The 22985-nt window shown below is 32.7% G+C and overlaps 1 protein-coding gene across 1 annotated transcript; it reads left to right on the top strand.

Annotated features, from left to right (window-relative positions):
* Window positions 1-3: 3 nt before the first annotated feature.
* Window positions 4-20049, top strand: LOC143045112 (uncharacterized). The gene is made up of 10 exons (XM_076217432.1): window positions 4-46; window positions 2343-2606; window positions 4416-4499; window positions 5646-5734; window positions 6433-6615; window positions 7097-7234; window positions 7771-7826; window positions 8511-8647; window positions 10063-10187; window positions 17140-20049. Exons 2-10 carry the CDS (start codon window positions 2345-2347, stop codon window positions 17311-17313), a joined length of 1248 nt encoding a protein of 415 aa, XP_076073547.1. The 5' UTR covers window positions 4-46; window positions 2343-2344; the 3' UTR covers window positions 17314-20049.
* Window positions 20050-22985: the final 2936 nt, after the last annotated feature.

Raw genomic sequence — 22985 nt, 5'->3', positions numbered from 1 at the left:
ACGAATGGAAGGGAAATAACTCTGAACAGACGATTTTATGCAACAGGTTTTGTCCTTGGACTTTGCTGGCTAAACATTATTCATTATTATTATGTGCACTATCACAACCTTTCTATATGACTGGTAGTTTTCTAAACTGTCAGACTTACTTTTCAACCTTTCATATACAGCTTTTAATTGTGAAAAATGAAAATAAATAATAAAAACAAGTCAATACTGTCCATATCTGAAAAAAACTATATAAAAAAAATTAGTTTTGTCATTAATTTGGGAACACAAATTAATTTGTTGCATTGTATCGCTTGCTTGCTTGTTTGGCTAGTGTTTCATTGCTGAAAATTTATGAAATTGAAACTGACTACCTATCGTCATTATTAATCAACAGAATACATCTTATTAAATAAGGGTGACATAACAAAAAATGTTCCTAACAAATTTTAATTGAACAATTTCTATAGTAAAGAAAAAATGCAACTGAAAAAAAAGGAAAATTTTAACTTCTGAAAAGCTAAAAAGCATTTAACTTTTATACATTAATGTCCTACATTACCAGGCTTTCCCATTTGTACATATTTGTAAGAACAGAACAAATTTTGTGGTGTTGTTAACACGGCCATGCTTGCCAAATGCTTATGATCAAACTTATTAAAGTAATTTAACCTTTGTGAACTATTTCCATCACTGCATGCTTTAATAATAACATAATAAAAAGCATGATACCACTTCATACATGTGAACCTCCCGACGGGAGTACAATAATCCCGTTTTCAGGGGTCTCCTCCCGTCCTCCCGTTTAGGAGAAAAAACTCCCGTGTATGAAATATTTCTTGTATGAAAATTTTCAGCTTCCATATTTGATAATTTCTTACTACCGTGGTACAGGTGTAATTGACACCTGTGTTAAATTTTACCTGTAAATCAAAGAAGAAGTATAATTATATGGCTTCACTTGACAGCTTGGGTGTCAAACATACTGGTAATCTTCGATGTTTACCTCTGGCTAACTGCCGTTGTGCTATAAAAACTTTGTGTATTTGGTTACTTCCCTTTGATTTATCCTGTTTTAAGTTATTTTGCTTTTAAAAATGTAATTTGTAAAAAGACTATAAATGAATAATATTTTAATCAAATAATCATAAAAGGATTGTAATTAAATAAATTTAGATGTTTTGGGACAAATAAAAAAAATATAAATTTATAATTTTTTTTAGCAATCTAGACTTCTTTTCAAGGATTAAATTGAAGTTATATGATTTATGTCTGTCTATCCTTTCATGACGATATATGATATGACGGAACTGTGCAAGGGCTGTATAGCCAGTCAAGGTTGTTAAAAACTTCCATCTGTTGTTTTATGACGGGAATACACAATGTGTACATTTAATTAGACTGAATAAAAATCCTAGTTAGTTTAATTCCCAATAAAACCTTGAGATTGAGAATTGTTTATGTCAGTATATAAGATTTTATTGATTTAGCTAAAGATAGCAAAACATTTTACACTGTTTGAGTCTTTAAGTTTTCTAGAAATATGACTTTCATAATGCTTAAAAACCATGCAGTACTATTGTTAGTGTTTGTTATTTTTCTTATTAATTTATCATGTTGCAAATATACATGTTTAGCATATTTATTTCTTATTTGTCTATACAGTTACCAATGATAATACAAATCTATACAGATAAGATAAATAAATATAATGATTTATTTGCAAGCAGTGGATGAACACTCAATTATCAAAAACAAAACAAGAAACAGATTCCTCTTAATATTTTATTTTCATTCGAATAGAAAGGTTGTGAATAAGGGTACTATAAACATATTACAATTTGATGGAAATTTGAATAAAAAACACAATTTCTACATCATACGGTTACATTTACGACAAAATTTATGTCGATAAAAAACCTCCTGATCTGAGTCCTAATCTCCTGACCAAAATTTCCAAATCTCCTGATCTGAGTTTCACAGTCCATCACATGTATGCCACTTACAATGACTTAGTGGACCAAACTTTATAATATAATATTTAGTGATTTTAGACAATGTTTATAGAGTGAAGGAACCACATGTAAAAGATAATTTGCATTTCTCTTCCCCAAGGTTAATAATCTACTAAAGACTTGAAAAGTATATAGATTTTCAATATTAATAATTTTATAGCTTGGATTTAACAGATGAGATTAGATACAAAAGTAGGTATATATGTACAAATGATTTATAACTCATTTTATAAACACATTATAAAAAAATTATCCTCTTTAACCATAAATAATTTTAAATAATGTTCCCTTGTATCTTGAGTTTTATAATTAATAGTCTAGTGTTAATATTTTTTGAAGGAATGAAAGTTTCAACTCTTTATAGAATTATTCCTCTGGGAAGCAAACAGATTTTAAGATGTCCAAGAAAACTGTCAAAGTTTCCATTAAAAGTAAACAAATGTTTTTACAATGTTGCTTCCACACAACAAAATCCCCATTCTAAGGATTATGTAATTGACCTGAAAAGTGACACAGTAACAAAACCTTCAGCTGGAATGAGGAAAGCTATGGCTGAAGCCGAGGTTGGAGATGATGTGTATGGAGAAGATGAAACAATAAATGGTAGTTGTTTTATAGAATTTTATATAGAATTACTCTACATCACAAGATGCATTTACATTTTAAGGTTACTTGCATTTTATATTTTCATATCATTGTTTGTATGCAGCTGTTCTTGAAATGACAATGGTTATTCTAGCTTTTTTATACGACCGCATTGGTGGTATACATAGTATATTGGTATGACGGCGTCGTCGTCGTCGTCCGAAGACATTTGGTTTTCGCACTATAACTTTAGTATAAGTAAACAGAAATCTATGAAATTTTAACATAAGGTTTATGACCACAAAAGGAAGGTTGGGATTGATTTTGGGAGTATTTGTCCCAACAGTTTAGGAATTAGGGGCCAAAAAAAGGTCCCAAATAAGCATTTTTCTTGGTTTTTGCACAATAACTTTAGTATAAGTAAATAGAAATCTATGAAATTTTAACACAAGGTTTATGACCACAAAAGGAAGGTTTGGATTGATTTTGGGAGTATTGGTCCCAACAGTTTAGGAATTAGGGGCCAAAAAAAGGTCCCAAATAAGCATTTTTCTTGGTTTTTGCATAATAACTTTAGTATAAGTAAATAGAAATCTATGAAATTTTAACACAAGGTTTATGACCACAAAAGGAAGGTTTGGATTGATTTTGGGAGTTTTGGTCCCAACAGTTTAGGAATTAGGGGCCCAAAGGGTCCAAAATTAAACTTTGTTTGATTTCATCAAAAAATGAATTATTGGGGTTCTTTGATATGCCAAAACTAACCGTGTATTTAGATTTTTAATTTTTGGTCCGGTTTTCAAATTGGTCTACATTAAGGTCCAAAGGGTCCAAAATTAAACTTAGTTTGATTTTAACAAAATTTGAATTCTTGGGGTTCTTTGATATGCTGAATCTAAACATGTACTTAGATTTTTGATTATGGGCCCAGTTTTCAAGTTGGTCCAAATCGGGGTCCAAAATTAAACTTTGTTTGATTTCAACAAAAATTGAATATATGGGGTTCTTCAATATGCTGAATCTAACCATGTATTTAGATTTTTAATATTTGGGCCCGGTTATCAAATTGGTCCACATTGAGGTCTAAAGGGTCTAAAATTGAACATTATTTGATTTCATCAAAAATTGAATTCTTCGGGTTCTATGATATTCTGAATCTAACCATGTATTTAGATTTTGGATATTGGACCATAATAGGTTAATGTCCAATTTAAAATTTTTAAGTTTAAGTTCTTAGACCACATTCATTCTGTGTCAGAAACCTATGTTGTGTCAACTATTTAAACACAATCCAAATTCAGAGCTGTATCAAGCTAAAATTTGCCCCAACTGTTCAGGGTTCGACCTCTGCAGTCGTATAAAGCTGCGCCCTGCGGAGCATCTGGTTTTCTATTGTCCAACATTGGCAAGAATAAACATGATAAAGGCCAGTAAACATTTCTGTTATAGATTAAAGATTTCTATAGATGACAATTGTGTGCACTGTTAGCAGTTTATCAAATTATATGTCATGTATGTGTATCGTTTTTTCCTTGTTTGCCTTTTAGAACGTTTAATTCCATATGGAATAGGCCAAGATGTATGTATAATAACTCTTTATTTAACATGTTTAAGTTAGTTTAGGAATTTAGATTTTTCCCCAAAAATATGGACAGAAGCTCCATAGTAACCTGTACATCATCTTCTTTTGGAAATGAGATAGTAGTCATGTAGGATAATGAGAATTTATTGAAAAAATGTTATTAAATTTATGAAAGTACTAAATTTATGTTTTCCATAAATGTAGCTACTAAATGATATCAATCTGAATGCTTTGATCTTTTTCAGAACTGCAAAGAAGAATGGCAGTAATGTTTGGAAAAGAAAAGGCTCTATTTGTACCAACTGGAACTATGGGGAATTTATTATCAAGTACTTTTTCAACTACATTTGTGTATTTAGAAAAATATAAGAAATTAACAATTGTTCAATTCAAATCTTTTGCAAAAGACAGAAGAAAAGCTACTAGTAATTGATGGTAAATATATTGAACATGTTGAAATTGAGAATGGAAATGGGGAATGTGTCAAAGAGACACCAATCCGATCAAAGAGCAGAAAACAGCAGAGGCCCACCATTGGATCTTCAATATTAACTAGAACTGAAAGTTAAAAAAAAGAAATTAGCGTTTCCTGTTAAACAAGTTGAATTTAATAACAGTTCTTTCACAGATTACATTTTAAAACTCAATATTAAAATTATTGAAAAATCTGACATTTTTTTTTACCTGTTTCTGATGCCTCATCAGGAAATAGCCCATATAAAGTCTTGACAATGTCAATTTAACTTGTTTAGAATGCTTTTATCTTTATTAAAAGGATTTTTTGTAGATAATGAAGAACAAATGTGAATTTTAGACCAATTATAGTTTTTATCACTATAAAATCATATTTAATTCTATCTATATAATGCCATGTGCATCTGACTTCACACAGGTACAAAAAATTCCTAGAACTTTATCAACTGGTAATTATTTTTTTTTCATTAAACATCTGCTTACAGATTTGCATTCATATCCAAAATGTATACAGACCTTATAGATATAGTTGAAATAAATATTAATTTCAATAACTCTTTTTTATACGACAGCAAAATTTTTTGCAGTCGTATATTGGTATGTTGTGGTCGGCGTCGTCAGCATCGCCCGAAGACGGATGGTTTCCGGATAATAACTTTCGTATAAGTAAATAGAAATCAATTAAATTTTAACACAATGTTTATAACCACAAAAGGAAGCTTGGGATTGATTTTTTGGGTTATGGTCCCCAAGGTTTAGGAATTAAAAGCCCAAAGGGGCCCAAAACAAGCATTTATCTAGTGTCAGGACAATTAGTTGTGTATAAGTATTTCAATTGTTCTGAAATTGTACCACAATGTTTAATAGCATAAGTAGAAGGTTGGGATATATTTTAAGGGTTATGGGGCAAACAGTCAAGGAATAAAGGGCCAAAAAGGGGCCAAAAACAAGCATTTTTGTAGTTTCTAGACAATAAGTTGAAGTTATCTTTCTTTTTTAAGTGTGTGTGCACTGCCCTTCCAGAGGAGAAGAAGCCATTCTAGGAAGTCGTAGCCATATATTTGTTCATGAACAAGGAGGCATTGCTTTTGTAAGAACTATATAAATCAATTTGTTAATATATAATGTCTTTTTCTCAGAAATATTTTGTAACTTTTTACACAATCTTTGAGCTTGTTAATCATGTTTATGGTGAGAGATTAGCCATGTTAACTTTGATTTAAAGAAGGGGATGTGAGATTGCCAATGAGACAACTATCAACCAAATATAGTATAGAGTAGGTAATAGCATATAAGACTTGTCATATGTATGGAGTTTGGTAGTTTATCTTTCTGCAAACCAATTAGAATCATGTGTCTCTAATTGGGTGCACGTCATGCATTTCAAACAATAATTAAAAATAGAAATCTTCTGAGATACATACAAATTACATATAATTATTTGCTGTGCACAAGATGTTCAGACCTTTTTGTCTGCTGCAAAAAGAATTTCATGGAAGTGATCTAGGGTATTAAAAAAATGAAAATCAGTCTATCTGCTTGCTAGTAAATGTGATCAAAATGTACAACCACTAAATGATGATCATCTCAACTCTGCAAATATTATCATTATAATTATAAACTTGCAATGCATTATTATACAGTCACAAATAGCCATTGCAAGGTTTTACTTACAAGAAAATTTTAAAATGAAAGTCAAATCAAATCAGTCCTTAATTCTATAACTATTCATGTCAAACTTTGTCTGATTATTTCAGAGTTGATCTACAAAGTATTCCTATATGTTAGATTGCAGGAGTGTTGGCGTCATTGATAGAAAACAAACCAGATGGTACTTTTGATATAGAAATAATGAAACAGAGAATTCGACAGATTGATGATCCACACTTCCCGTACACAAGAGTAGTATGTTTAGAGAATACACACAATTTCTGTGGAGGAAAAGTTGTGCCATTGTCCTTTATGGAAGAGGTTAGTTTATAATTATGCAATGACTGATATGTATTTATATTATGGAATGGACTATTTTATTTTTTTATTTGTCACTATGAAGTTATTTTAATGTTTAATTTGTAAAAAAAAAAATCAAAAAAATCTTGAGTTATGTCCCTTTATAACATTATATGTATGCAAGTCAGACCATAATTAGTCCAATGGAAACATTTTCCATTTATCTTTACAATGTTTTTGGAAACAATATAGTAAATTATGAATGAAAATTAAAGAAGTTATGTGTTGCAGTTATATATAGATAAACAGCTACTGTGAATTCATTTATGTTTGTGGGTACCAAATTTTCATAGAAGGAGGAATAATTGTATTTCTTTGATATATGATTTTGTGGTTTTAAAAAAGTCTACCTACATGCTTATAGAAAATTTATACTTTGAACTTATAAGAATTTAGATTTTATAAAAGAAAAATATTAGTTTTTTGGCTGTTGTTTTTTCAGGTATACAATATAGCTAAAAGTGCTAATGTAAATGTACATTTAGATGGAGCCAGAGTATTAAATGCTGCTACAGCTTTAAATGTTCCTGTAAAAGATATACTCAAATATACAGATACTGTCAACATGTGTTTTTCTAAGGTACATTAACAGAAATAATTATTTTTACCTGCTCAAATATATACCACATCAGGTTATGGTTACATATTTAAAGGCTGTGATAGAGTAAACATGGAATTTAAAAAATTCCCCAATAAGAGGTATATTTTGTTTTAGTTATTTTGCATACATCAAATGAAATACAACCAAAAATGAATCACAACATATTAAATCCATAAACAAAACTCCACTTTCTACCTAGTAACCCTCTCACATCTAAGTTAATGGAATATCACTAACTTAGAGGTTCTTTACAATTGACTGTTTTGGTTAAAATGCTAGTTTTTGTCATTTAGGTAAATGGAAATTTTTATATGAAAAGAAAAGGTTGATGACCGTGTGGATATTTTGGTAAACATTTCATTAGGCGGAGGCAATGTTACCCTTTTCATTGCTCAGTAATGGTGGTTGCAAAATGTTCATGCCATTATATATTTGATATGTTTTAATACTATTTTTTTTCCAAGAGAGTATTAGATTTTGTATGTGGCTTTTCAAACTCTATTAAATTATTTCAGGGATTATCAGCACCATTTGGTTCTGTAATTGCAGGAACAGAAGAGTTTGTTGATAAGTAGGTATTTATTTTCCTGTTTCAACTTGTCTTTTTCCTGGTGTTTTTTTGTTTGTTTCTTTTTTGACATCTCCGGGTAATTTAATAACAGAATTAAGCAAGTCAGTGCAAAGGAGGCATTAAAAATATCCTACTTTTCCTCTTCGAAAACCTGAATATTAAAATGAAATAGAAAGCCAAATTCTGCTGTTGCGTTGAGCAAAACTTCACAAAAAGTAAAAATATCAAAACTTTGATGGTTTTTTATTTGGTAAATTTAGAATAAAAGAGTATATTTCTCACAAGAAAGCTCCCGAATCAAATGGCTTGGGGAGTGAAATTGTTTTGATATTGTGGTAGATTTTGTTAAGTTAATGATATTCTAAAGCCTAGAATCTTACAGGGATGTGGATAAATTATTTGTTTCTATTTGGCATCTTTGATTTTTGTCTAGCTTACCTGGTAATGATTTTATCCAAAATTTCGAGATCAATCTAATTTATGAGATTTGTATAGCAAGATAGAAACAATTTATATGCAGGGAAGGGCATGAAATTAAAAAAAATAATTTTTGGATAATTTTTTTGTACAGTTATCATGAGTTATGGCTATTGTGTTCAAGTTCAGGCCACATTCACAAATTGATAAATCATGAGCAAACATTGGTTGAAAATAATTCTTTTTAACTTTTTTTAATAATTTCAGAGCTAGACGACTACGTAAAGCTTTAGGTGGTGGTATCAGGCAGGGAGGTATTCTGGCTGCAGCTGCTATGTATGCTTTAGATAATGTACTTCCACGTCTGCATCTGGACCATGAACACGCTAAAGAATTATCAAAAGGTACAAATTATTCAAGAAAATGCATATACATTGTTAATACAGTTTGGTAGTTAGACCCGTTAACTTCCATATATATAAATATTCTGAAAAGATACAAATAAATTCTATGTATCACCAAATATTCAAGAAAAAAATTTAGGATGAAAGCGTCAAAAACTATCGTTTCATATTTATGTATCAAAATTCCCATTGGAATGTGAGATAAGTCTTTCCTAATTCACTGGGTGAATAGACAGTGTTGGCATTTAAAAAAAAAAATAAGTTTTTGATTTTTCACTAATAACACTTTTGTTGTAACAGTTAGTCTGCAAATGTCTTTCTCTTTGTCCAGAATCCTCAGTAAGATCATTTGTCTGAAATTTTCTTATACATTGTTTGTCATTGTGTGTACCATGATATATAGTCCATACTGAACTGTACTTTGATTTTGATATCTATTTTGATTTGACAATTTTTTTTTGCAATTTTTACCATTTTTGTAGCAAAATGATGTCTTTTAAAATAATGGTAAGATATGCACAGTAGAATGAATGTGTGTGTAAGTAATGTGAGTAGGTACACATAGTTATTTTACCCAAATGATAATGTATTTGTGTATAATGTATATGCCTTAGTTGTGTCATCTACAATGCTTTTATAATATACACAGTTACTTTTGCTTAGGTACTATATCTGTACCAAAAAGTTCAGCATTTTGAAAGTTTGTCTTTTTCAAGTTTCATATAGTTATGATGTTGAAACATTGAATACTGTGATCATTGTTGGTATTATTTTTGTACCAATATGTTTTTTAAGAACAAATCAAGTACTGGAAAATACAAGTAATGTACCTAAATATTACATTAATTCTAAAGTAAAGAAATAGTACTAAATATTAAAAGTAAATTTCCAGTACTACAGATTTTAAGAACAGAAATACATGAAATAGTACATATGCAAAAGTAGCTGTGTATGATTTAGGAGTTTTAGCTCAAAATTAACAGTGTTGATACTTCATTTCAGTTTGTAGAAAACTGACAATAAATCAGTTTCATAAATAGAAGATGTATTGTTTATGTCAAAGCAATCTGTATCTGATTTATATTTTACTAACTTATTAATTACATGTATGTACATGTATTCTTACTTTTATGTTATGATATAAACATCTTAAGAATTATACATCTTTCACCTATGAGATTGGTATTTGTAATATGAATGCAAAATCTTGACAACATTCTAAATAATAACTTTGGTGTTCAGTTGATTTTCTCATTGTTATTTTAATTAAATTGGAGCAGGTCTTTATTTTTAGTTATATTTTCAAGATGATGAAAATTGTTTTAGATTAATACAATGAAGATATTTTCTTTGACAGTTTCTACTTTAATATGCATTATGGTATTTCATAATCATGGTTTGAATTGATTTTTCAGGTATTATGGTGAGTCACAACGACCTAGTTAATATAGACCTGAGTGGAGTTCATACCAATATTGTCTTTATAACTATGCTGAATGACAATGTTCCTTCACAGATTTTACATGATAGGCTTCTGCAGGTACAACTTTTGTCATCTTTAATATAATAAAGGGGGAGGGGGGTTCCAATCATATTTTGCTGTTCAAATGCATTGATCATCCAAAAAAAGTGGGTTTCAACCTTGAGGGTGGTAAAGAGGGTACTGAACACGGAAACACGTGAAATAAAAATCGCAAAAACGTAGCACGAATAATAAAAATCGGAAAACGGAGCACAAGAAATAAAATCGGAAATATTAAGAAAAAAAGTACCAGCAGTTATTACTCAGCCGTTCTTGGAGATCATTTAAACATTTTTAATGGACATAAAGACCTTGTGGTCACCTTTTAGCGTATGCTACTTGCATCTAATTTGAAAAAATATTATTATGATGGACTTTATTACGTGTATAGCATACATATACAATAGAAAGAAGAATGGTAACAATATACATCAATTTCTATTATATTACACAAGTTTCAAAAGGTACTATAACTCACTGACTTTGAGTTAGTTCCAATTTACTTTTTAATCAAATGCAGAACAATGCAAGAACGAGAAATTAAGAGCACCGACACGAAACACGGAAAATAAATAAGGGGAAATACGAAGCACGCACATCGAACCAAACACGAGAAAACGAGAAATAAAACACCAAAACACAAAACATGTAAAATAAAAAGGCCGAAAACGTTGCACGAAAATAACCCTTTACCACCCTCAACCTTGGAACCCCCCTTGATCAGGCACTGAAGATGTTTTGTTAAAATAGTCACAAATGTACCATCAATTGTAATAAGGGTAGATTTATTTTCTCCACACCAAAATAGTTCTCTCATTGGAGTGGTTAAAGAAGCAGGCTTGTCATGTTTTAGATTTTATAGCTATAAATACGTTACCATCATAAATTCTGAGTGTAACCCCAATTGCGTCATAGGTCAGATGGAAAATCCCAACTAAAAATAAACGTACTCTCACTGGTCCGGACATATACCCCTGTTTGCCCATATTCTTCCATTCAATTTCCATCTGCGACATCGGTCACACGTGCACATCAAGTTTTACAGATTCAACAGAGAAGTGTTTAGTTTTTTGAATAGCTTAATTGCTTTTCATATATATTGTGTATTTTATTGGAAATATATTCCCTTGTTTTGTTTAAATTTCTAAACAAATTATTTGTGTTTTTGACTAAAGTAAAATTTATTATGGACTTTAATTTGAATAGTCCGTATGTAAGTATTCCTGGTTCGGACTATCTCTTAGATGGGTCACTACCTTTAAGTCCCCCCCAAACTACCAGTACATTGACCGGAGTTTCGACAACGGTATCTGGTATTGCTACCTATCCGACCCTTTCACAAGGTTCGGCCATGCATTTTGGGGGGGTACCTACGTCAACTTCGGTGACTCATACTTTATCTAGGTCTGTTAATTCAGCGGGTACTATTAGTTCTGTCCCAGGTACAGCTATGGGCTTGAACTTGCCAGGTTCTAGACCCCCATTATCCTATTGTGGGTATATGCTTCCCAACACGGGCACACAACCTTTACCCTCATGGTCTCAGCCACCTTGGCCACAGTCTTACCCTTATGGTGGGTTTATGCCAAACCAACCTGGTTTTTGGCCTTATAGGGACAATTTCTATGGTCCCCCTTCTGGGGTAGCTACTGCACCACCTTTAGCTCCTGCTCTACCCGTAGCAGTATCTTTGACTTCTGCAGTAGCTCCTTCTACCACCGTACCTGACTCTCAAGCTTCTAGTTCTTCTCATGGTACTCAGGTTTCTGATCATGCATCACCTTTGGATGGTTTACAGAAGTTACTTTTAGACTTTGGTGAGTCTTTCAAGGCTGAATTTAGTACTCTATCCAGTCGTATGACTCTACTGGAAAATAGAGTTTCTTCTCATCAACCTTCTCCAGCTAAGTCTGTAGAATGTGATGAGAGGGAGGATGACGAGCTTTCTGTTTCCCCTGGGAGTCATGAAAGGGCTTTCCTCACTGATGAGGATGTTGAAAGTTCTTCTTCTCCCAAGGTATCGAAGACGGCCCCTGAGCCTTCTTCTAAGTCAGCTCAACAACCTCCCACCAAGGAGACTGAGGATCCTCCTTCCTTGAAGGATCTTAGGGATAAGGTGTATACCTTGATGAGGGATGAAGCACATATCCCTTTTCTCTCTCCTTCCAAGCCGAAGAAACCTTCTTCAACTTTTGAAGCTTCCTGTGGTATTTCTCAGGATACTGTGACTTCTCACAATTCTTTTCCTGAATCTGGCCATATGACTTTTGCTTTACAATTTATTAATGAAGGTATCGCTAATTCTGCTAGTGAAAAGGTTGCTAATAACAATATCTCAGGATTTGGAATGTCATCCTTTTCTGATCAGGTTAAGTACAAGGATTTTGATATCTTTGATTCTTCACTGGGTAGACTTGTTCCCAGTTGTGACAAATCTATGTCATCTTTATTGGGAAAAAAGCCAGTAGATGGTCTTCGTCTCACTCAACCTGTTTGGTCAAAGACTGAGAATCTCCTTCGTAGTGCTTCTCAAGTTCTTGGCACAGCCGAACATTTTCTAGCTGCAACCGGACATTTGCTTAACAGCGAAGATTCAGTTGTTCCAGCAGAAGTACGATCCTTCTTACTTCAACTGGATAAAGCTTTAGGTTCATCTCAGTTGCTTTTAATGGGTTCTATTGCTAATTGCACCCTATCTAAAAGAGCAGAGTTTCTTGAAAACATTTCTATCGCTGAGCCTTTGAAAGATTCTTTACTGAAATCTCCACTCTCTGACAAGATGTTTGGTTTACCCTTACAGCGGGTTCAAGAGGAACTCAGCAAAAACCCTCCTCCAGTCAAAGTTAGTGTACAAGTTACTAATGGCAAGAGGTCGGTTAATGCTACATCTAGTTCTAATAGTACTTCTGCTTCAGGTGGTCCTCCTTCTTCTGCTAAGAAAAGGAAGAATAACTACGGCAAACCGCAGAACAAACCCAATAACTCAGGAAAAAGCTCAGGTAAGCCTTCTGGTGGTTTTAAGGGTTCCAAGAAACCTGGGTCTAGTACCTAGGTTCTTGCCCCCTCGTACGTTATTGACAGCTTCCCCAGGGGAAAATTTACAACAAGTTCCTCAAAAATCAATACCAGTAGGGGGGAGGTTAAGTTTTTTCCTAAATCAGTGGAAGAAAATTACCTCAGACTGTTATGTGCTGTCAATAATTCGAGGGGGATTAACACTTCAGTTCAAGAACACACCTCCTCTATCTGCAGTTCCAATAAGTTTGTCTCATACACAAGACCCAGTCAAGTGTCAACTTCTATCAGTAGAAGTGGACACTATGTTACAAAAAGCTGCAATAGAGGAGGTGTCGATCTTAACTCTGTCTCCGGGATTTTATTCCCGTCTTTTTCTGGTTCCAAAGAAGACTGGAGGAATGAGGCCAGTCATAGACCTATCTATTCTGAACAAATTTCTTATTGTTCCCCACTTCAAAATGGAAACAAACAGATCCATCAGGGCTTCAATACTTCCAGGAATGTGGACTACTTCTCTGGATCTTTCAGACGCGTATTTCCACATTCCCATTTCCAAAACTTACAGGAAATACCTTCGCTTCGTTTGGAACAACAAAGTTTTCCAGTTCAAGGCTCTCCCTTTTGGCCTGTCTACAGCCCCTTTGGCTTTTACCAAAATCATGCAGGCAGCTATAGCTCACCTACATTCCCTGTCTATTCAGATTCATTCCTATCTGGACGATTCCCTTCTCAAGGAATTTTGCCCAATCAAATTGAGGGTTCAGACAGACTTGGTCATCAATTGTTTTCTGTCCCTAGGCTTCCTTATCTCTTGGAAAAAGTCAGAGATAATTCCGTCTCAAGACTTTGTTTTCCTGGGAGAACATTTCCTAACCAGTGTAGGCCTAGTCCTCCCACCAGAGGAAAAATTTACAAAACTATGTCAGAAAATACATTTATTCCTGACGGTTCAATCAGTCACAGCACGTCAATTCTTGCAACTTCTGGGTCTATTGAACTCTCTGGCAGATGTAATTCCATTGGGACGACTTCACATTCGTCCGCTTCAGTTTTATCTGCACAAGTTATGGATTGCAGCTTCACAAGAATGGGAAGCATTGATTCCAATCACTCAGCCTTTATTTCCACACCTTCAATGGTGGTTAGTACGGGAAAATGTAATGAGGGGCCTATGTCTGTCCCCTCAAGTTCCCAGTCTAACATTATTCACAGATGCCTCCACCCTCGGTTGGGGAGCATATCTGGAGGGGCTTACAATCTCGGGAGTCTGGAGTCCAGATCTTTTGGAAGAGCATATCAATGTATTGGAAATGAAAGCAGTTCTGTTTGCACTGAATCATTTCCAAATGTCTCTAAAGAATCAGTCTGTCATTCTGGCCACGGACAACACAACAGTTGTAGCTTATCTCAAGAATCAGGGAGGAACTCATTCACCTTCTCTTTATCAGATAGCCAGAGACATTCTCCTTCTGTGTTTTCAACTCCAGGTTCATCTAGTGGTGAGACATATTGCGGGGCACCTCAATATTCTAGCCGACACTCTATCCAGATCCCTTGCTCCAGTAAACACGGAGTGGGAACTACTTCAAGTAGTTTTCAAAGCTGTGACTCTTCATTGGGGGTCACCTCAGATAGATCTGTTTGCGACCAGTCTCAATCACAAACTTCTAACATTTGTGTCTCCGGTTCCAGATCCAAAATCTTTTGCGGTAGACGCAATGAGCCTATCTTGGAAAGGAATGTTCGGGTACGCCTTCCCTCCTTTCAGGTTTCTCTCCCCAGTACTTCAGAAAATAGCAGGGGAAAATTGCAAGATCATAGTTATTGCTCCAGCATGGCCAAAACAGTCTTGGTTTCCAGACCTTCTGCGCCTATCATGTGCTTGTCCTCTAGTTCTACCTCTGAGACCAGACCTTCTGTCTCAAATCAAGGGCAAGGTTCTTTATCAAAATCCAGAAAAACTTCATCTACACGCCTGGCTTCTCTCAGGGTTAGCCTCAGAAAGAGAGGTTTTTCTGAAGGAGCAACCAAGCATCTCACAAAGTCTGTCAGAGACTCCACTAGCATTGTCTATGATGCAAAATGGTCAATCTTCTCAGATTGGTGTAGTGAGCGGGAAATTGATCCTTTCCAAGTCACTGTACAACAATTAGCAGACTTTCTAGTTTTTCTTTTTGAATCCAAAGGATTATGTCCCTCTACTATTAAGGGATATAGATCAGCTATCTCAAGAACTATTCATATTTCTGGTGGCCCAGATTTTGGAATCAATGAGCATATTTCTCTTTTGGTTCGTAGTTTTAGTCTTGAAAGACCAAGACAAAAAACTTTAGTTCCTAAGTGGGACCTTGGACTAGTTTTATCCTTTTTAAAACTTCCTCCTTTTGAACCAGCAGAAACAATAGATTTAAGGTTTCTTTCCTATAAATGCTGTTTTCTTTTAGCTTTGGCTTCTGGACGGAGAAGGAGTGAAATCCATGCCTTCTCTATTTCTGATGCTTGCCTTCGATTTAACAGGGATAAATCTTCTGTTACTCTTTTAACGGATCCTGCTTTTTTGGCAAAGAATCAGATTCCAGATAAGGGTGCAGAACCAGTTGTGATTCCTGCACTCCCTAGCAATTCTATTTCTGTACTTTTATGTCCAGTAAGAATCCTATCTATTTATCTGGAAAGAACGTGTAGTTTACGTTCTGTTTCTAACTCAAGACTCTTTATTCCTATTAAAAAAGGAATCTCAGATCTTTCTGTTAAAACTATTTCTACTTGGATATGCAAATGCATATCTTTAGCTTATGGTTCTTCTAAGGCAGAACTTTTAAATAGTTTTAATGTTAAAGCTCATGATGTTAGGGGTATCTCTACATCCTGGGCTCTGTTTAACAGTGCATCTTTAGAAGAGGTACTGTCTGCAGGTTTCTGGAGAAATGAGAACTCTTTTATATCTCACTACCTCCAATCTATGGCTACTTTTGCCGAAAGTTTATACTCTCTTGGACCTATAGTTTCAGCACAAAGATTGAACTTTCCTCCTGTTTCTTCTGTTACAGGGGATTCAGCTTTACGTTAGATTCTGTTACTCAGAATTTATGATGGTAACGTATTTATAGCTATAAAATATTCAAATTTTAAAGTAAATTTGGATTTTATTAGATAAATACTTACCATCATAAATTATAGGTCCCACCCACCTCCCCTTCATCCCCTTTCCTTATGTTTCTGTCTTGAGGAAATTGAATGGAAGAATATGGGCAAACAGGGGTATATGTCCGGACCAGTGAGAGTACGTTTATTTTTAGTTGGGATTTTCCATCTGACCTATGACGCAATTGGGGTTACACTCAGAATTTATGATGGTAAGTATTTATCTAATAAAATCCAAATTTACTTTAAAATTTGAATATTTTTTGTCAGATTTTCGGAGTCCTCTGGTTTTATCCATTTGAATCCCTTGAAAAAATTTGTCCGGTGACCCCCATTTTTCTTTTTGCAAATCTTTTATATGTATAATAAGCCATCTGTAAAAGTCTTAAAAAATTTTAATTACTTTTTAACAGTTTTTGAGAACTTCAACTTGTCAATGATAAAGCTATGAAAAGTCAAGAGAGAATATTTTCCAGCCAAAATTTCAATGGCTAATATCTCGAAAACAAGCACGGTGACCTATATATATTTTTTTTTCTCTTTGGATTCCTTTATTAATCCCCTATCTATATAAATTAGTGTTTTGAAAAGTTAATTACTTTGAAACAGAGAAGCGAACTCCCTTAAATATACAAATAGGTATTCTTCCTCTCATTGAGAAATATTTACCCTGTCATTTTACATTGTATTACCAAGTGAAAATTTTGTACAATATAAAAGTAAAACTTCAACTTCAATTTATTAAAACTTTCTAATTCAATCTTTTACTGTGTATTGTAAAATCATATTTATTGTTTGCTCATTTCAGATTACAGAAGAGGAGAAAAGAGAATTGGGAGATGTTGTTATTGTAAAGACAGTTGTTTACAGCAATAAACTATTAAGATTTGTCCTGCATAATGATGTTTCATCTGATGATGTAGAGTTAGCAAAGAAAAAGTTCCAGTTCATTTTACAAGAAATTGCAGAAAAGATGAAATAATCATAGAGAAGCAAAGTTCAGGGTCATTCCTTTTTTTTGTTTCCGAAAGCATGTCAATTTATATATATTTTTTTAAAGGAAAATTATTTTTCAACTCATTATCTGAATTTTATCGAAAATCTTTTGGACGTGCATATTCAACAAAAATAAAAAAGGCAAAACATGTCTTTAAACTTTTATCTGGTTTGTCTGATTGGCAATCATACCACACTTTTACATTTTTTTATACATTGAAATTGCATAAGAAATATATTTTGGACTTTGTGGTTTTCTTATATGTTGCTTATTTCAAAGAAAGGAGTAGGTCCAGTAAGACCCCTTTTTGGCCCCAAAATATAGCAATTTTACAAAATTGTTAAAATGTAAACTTTAAGTTATCTTTATGAAAGTAGATTGCTTCTGCTACATAAATATGGGCTGTTTTTGACAATGCCATGCTCATGTTTTGGGTACTAGCATCATTAACAGTCAGGGGCATTACTTAAACAAGTAACAATTAAAATTACCTAAACAAGTAATGTTGAAAACGAGGCTATTTTAAATATAACTTATATAAGTAACTTTTCTGAATATTATTTTTATAGGTGTCCAATAAGACAGATTTTACTAGCTTAAACAAATTTTCACAGTCATCTTGTTATTTTACCCATGAAATATAAAATCTAATCCTTCTGAAACACTAATTAACTTTCTGACACACTTATCTTTCATACCGACGCTTCTGGGTCAAAGATCGGTCTCATGGGACTATTAAATTATCATTTTCCTCAAAAATCTTGAAAATAGACTGATATAAATAAATATATGCTTGTGAATTAATTAAGACTTGAAGTTATTTATAAGTTGTAACCCAAATCAATTACATATGTTCCTTAAATAAGTGTTCATACTAATTTTTTCAAATATGTATAAAATAACTTTTTCAAGTAATATTTTTGTCATTATTTTTAAAGTACAATGTAATCCTTTAGCCATATACTCCTCTCAAATCTAATAAATTCTTTATTTTATGATATAAAATGATGTAAAAATTCATAAAAACTACATTTAGTCGATGCTTCTATTGACATTTAAAATAACTCTATCAAGTTATTTTATTAATTTTAAAAACAAAAATTACTTTTATAAGTAACTTTAAAAAATTACTTGTTTAAGTAACGCCCCTGACTGATTAAGTCATGCTTAATTACTGAAATCTTCACAATTTTAGCATTTTAGTTAAATTTTAGACGGTTTCCGTCTGAAACGGAAGTGGCCGCATTTGTGTTCATTCTTAATATTGAAAGATAAGTTGTATTTGATGATAATACATAACATATATGAAGGTTGAGGATGAACACGGATGCGGCCACTTTCATTTTTGACAAAAACCATCTGAAAAGTGACAATTTTAGGCATACTTGATAGATTTTTCATATTTAAGCTTGAATCAGAGCATTTTTAATGACTAAATCAGTTTAAATCTTCCACATTTGAATCAACTGAAATAGACACTTAAGTGTTTAAAAAGTGTCCTAAATCTTTAGGCAGATGAACTTGAAATTTGAGGCCAAAATTGGCCCTTACCGGACCTAAACCATTGGTACTTTTTTCTAAGGAAGAAAGGGGAAATAATTACTTAGCATTTAATGCTATCCATAATGGTTGTGAATTGTTGATGAATATTTGATTATTACTTACATAGGGCATGTACATGTATAATGTTTTAGTTTTGAATCATCTTATTACTTTAAAAGTGGCATTAAGGAAATTTATTTGTAATTTTTGTTTTGTAGAAATTTACACTTATTTGATATTGTTATAGAAATGTTATCCATTTTGAATATTATATAGAACTTTTTTTCCTTATTCCTAAATTTTATCAGATAGAAAAATTATTAAACAGATTGTATGGATGCTTTGTTAAAGTGAACATGATATTTTGCACTATATGAATGACCAAGAAGTAAAAGTGCACAAAGGACAATAGTAGCTTCAAATTTACCAAATTTTCTTATAAATTTGATGGAGAAATACTTTTTATATGTTTTTGGAATTTCATCAGTGATGACAAAGTTAAAACACAGGTACCATACACAATACTTTCATTTATACAAATTGTTCATGAAAAAATATTTGAATTTTGTTATCATTTATTCTGTAACTACAGCTAAGATAAAAGTTCTTTTACAACAGACAGCAAAATTAGATTCTGAAGGCAAAATGTAGGACTCTTTTTTGTTGTCGAGATATTTTTGTATTTGTTATACATGTTTTTATCTCAGGAAGAAAAGTTAATTGAAGATTTACATTTTATCTAGTCATTTTAGAATGTCTCAAATTACAAAAGTGTTTTTATTTTTTTAATCTTCCGTGTGATTTTTACGAATTTTTTGAATATTTTTATCTACCTTTCCTAAATCATTCAATCAGCATTAAAATATACTGTAAATTCAGAAATTATTGCGATGTTTTTAGTATTGCAAAAATGCGACAGGGTTATAATCACAATAATTCAAACTTGCATATTGATTTTTTAAACAAGATTTTTCATAATATCGCAAAAATTAAAATTGTATTTTATTCTAAATTGACAAAATCACAATAATAAATGCACGCAATAATTTCTGAATTTACAGTATTTCATGTCAAGATATTTGCAGAATGGACAAACTGATCTGTATTATTACTGAAAATGTAAAATATTATTATTGATCTGTTCTAAAAGTACCCATGAATAAAATTATATTTAGCATATTTAGATTTTTATAACATTGACAATTTCAATCCATGTATACCTAATTACAGTTCCAGGTATGCTGAGGGTTAAGTGCTCACAAACATGTTTAACCCCGCCACATTCTTTAAATGCCTGTAGGCTGTAGTTCATAAATTGTTATGGTATTAAATTAGGCTGTTAGATTTCTAATTTGAATTGCTTAATTGTTATAATGTCCAGGCGGACTATACATTCTGGCTTTTTTTCTCATTGTTGAAGGCTGTATTGTGACCTATAATTGCTTACCAACCACTTCATTTGGTATTTGATGGTTACCGTAGTTGTTGTATTGACATTCATACCACATCTCCTTGTTTTTATATTAACAAGGTTGTATCCAGAAATCACCATACTGTACTGCAGATAATTGAAATAAGAGGTATTTGGATTAAAAATGATATGTCTTATTTTTTATCAAGCATAAATCAGATTCATCTATGCTTGAAAAAATTGGATTAAGGCTGTCTGTATTTTTTTTTACGTTTCAGCTTACTAAAGATCACTCCTCCATTAATTATAGTTATTCAAAATAAAATGAAAAATCTTTCATGCATTTAAAATAGGTCATTATGAGGTAATTGCTACTTTCCATCCATAAGCCTACTAACAACATGTAATTTAATAACAGAAATATCACTTCAAAGTGATTCCATGCTTTAAAGAGGGCTTCTAGAGTTACCCTTTTCTGTCGGAATGTCCCAAAATTGGTTTCCTTTTTAGCTCACCTGGCCTAAAAGGCCATGTGAGCTTTTCTCATCACTTGGCGTCCGTCGTCGTCGTCGTCGTCGTCGTTAACAATTTTTCAAACATCTTCTCCTCTGAAACTACTGAATGGATTTGAATGAAACTTAAAATGATTGTTCCTTAGATTATCCTGCACAAAGTGTGTGCTTCGATTTTTGATCCGTCAAAAAACATGGCCGCCGTTACTTAAAATAGAACATAGGGGTCAAATGCAGTTTTTGGCTTATATCTCAAAAACGGAAGCATTTAGAGCAAATCTGACATGGGGTAAAAATGTTCATTAGGTCAAGATCTATCAGCCCAGAAATTTTCAGATGAATCAAACAAACCATTGTTGGGTTGCTGCCACTTAATTGGTAATTTTAAGGCAATTTTGCAGTTTTTGGTCATTATCTTGAATATTATTATAGATGAAGTTAAACTGTAAACAGCAAAAATGATCAGCAAAGTAAGATCTACAAATTGGTTAATATGACCAAAATTGTCAATTTACCCCTTAAGGGGTAAATGTCCTTTAATGACAATTTTTCGAAATTTGTTCATCATATTTGCTTACTTTAAAAAATCTTCTCCTCTGAAACTACTGAATGGATTTGGATGAAACTTAACATGATAGTTCCTTAGATTATCCTGCACAAAGTGTGTGCTTCGATTTTTGATCCGTCAAAAAACATGGCCGCCCTTACTTTAAATAGAACATAGGGGTCAAATGCAGTTTTTGGCTTATATCTCAAAAACGAAAGCATTTAGAGCAAATCTGACGGGGGTAAAAATGTTCATTAGGTCAAGATCTATCAGCCCTGAAATTTTCAGACGAATCAAACAAACCATTGTTGGGTTGCTGCCACTTAATTGGTAATTTTAAGGAAATTTTGCAGTTTTTGGTCATTATCTTGAATATCATTATAGATAAAGATAAACTGTAAACAGCAAAAATGATCAGCAAAGTAAGATCTACAAATAGGTTAATATGACCAAAATTGTCAATTGACCCCTTAAGGGGTAAATGTCCTTTAATGACAATTTTTCACAATTTGTTCATCATATTTGCTAACTTTAAAAAATCTTCTCCTCTGAAACTACTGAATGGATTTGGATGAAACTTAGCATGATAGTTCCTTAGATTATCCTGCACAAAGTGTGTGCTTGGATTTTTGATCCGTCAAAAAACATGGCCGCCCTTACTTTAAATAGAACATAGGGGTAAGTTTTTATACGACCGCAAATTTTGAAAAAATTTTCGTCGTATATTGCTATCACGTTGGCGTCTGCGTCGTCGTCGTCGTCCGGCGTCCGAATACTTTTAGTTTTCGCACTCTAACTTTAGTAAAAGTGAATAGAAATCTATGAAATTTTAACACAAGGTTTATGACCATAAAAGGAAGGTTGGTATTGATTTTGGGAGTTTTGGTCCCAACATTTTAGGAATAAGGGGCCAAAAAGGGCCCAAATAAGCATTTTCTTGGTTTTCGCACCATAACTTTAGTTTAAGTTAATAGAAATCTATGAAATTTTGACACAAGGTTTATGACCACAAAAGAAAGATTGGGATTGATTTTGGGAGTTTTGGTTTCAATAGTTTAGGAATAAGGGGCCAATAAAGGGCCCAAATAAGCATTTTTCTTGGTTTTTGCACAATAACCTTAGGTTAAGTAAATGGAAATCTATGAAATTTAAACACAATGTTTATGACCACAAAAGGAAGGTTGGTATTTATTTTGGGAGTTTAGGACCCAACAGATTAGGAATTAGGGGCCAAAAAGGGACCCAAATAAGCATTTTTCTTGGTTTTCGCACTATAATGTTAGTATAAGTAAATACAAATCTATGAAATTTAAACACAAGGCTTATGACCATAAAAGGAAGGTTGGTATTGATTTTGGGAGTTTTGGTCCCAACAGTTTAGGAAAAAGGGGCCCAAAGGGTCCAAAATTAAACTTTGTTTGATTTCATCAAAATTGAATAATTGGGGTTCTTTGATATGCCGAATCTAACTGTATATGTAGATTCTCAACTTTTGGTCCCGTTTTCAAATTGGTCTACATTAAGGTCCAAAGGGTCCAAAATTAAACTTAGTTTGATTTTGACAAAAAATGAATCGGTTGGGTTCTTTGATATGTTGAATCTAAAAATGTACTTAGATTCTTGATTATTGAAGTTTTTTTGGTCC

Source organism: Mytilus galloprovincialis, chromosome 9, assembly GCF_965363235.1.
Source record: "Mytilus galloprovincialis chromosome 9, xbMytGall1.hap1.1, whole genome shotgun sequence".
NCBI classification, from domain to species: domain Eukaryota; kingdom Metazoa; phylum Mollusca; class Bivalvia; order Mytilida; family Mytilidae; genus Mytilus; species Mytilus galloprovincialis.
This window is presented reverse-complemented; position numbering and strand designations above follow the sequence as displayed.

Excerpts from the sequence above, each read along its gene's own strand:
- LOC143045112 (XM_076217432.1), top strand. The coding sequence starts at position 2,345 with ATGAAAGTTTCAACTCTTTATAGAATTATTCCTCTGGGAAGCAAACAG. Across the intron at positions 4,500-5,645 it reads TATGGGGAATTTATTATCAA|TGTGTGTGCACTGCCCTTCC; the intron begins GTACTTTTTCAA and ends TTCTTTTTTAAG. Across the intron at positions 8,648-10,062 it reads CGCTAAAGAATTATCAAAAG|GTATTATGGTGAGTCACAAC; the intron begins GTACAAATTATT and ends TTGATTTTTCAG.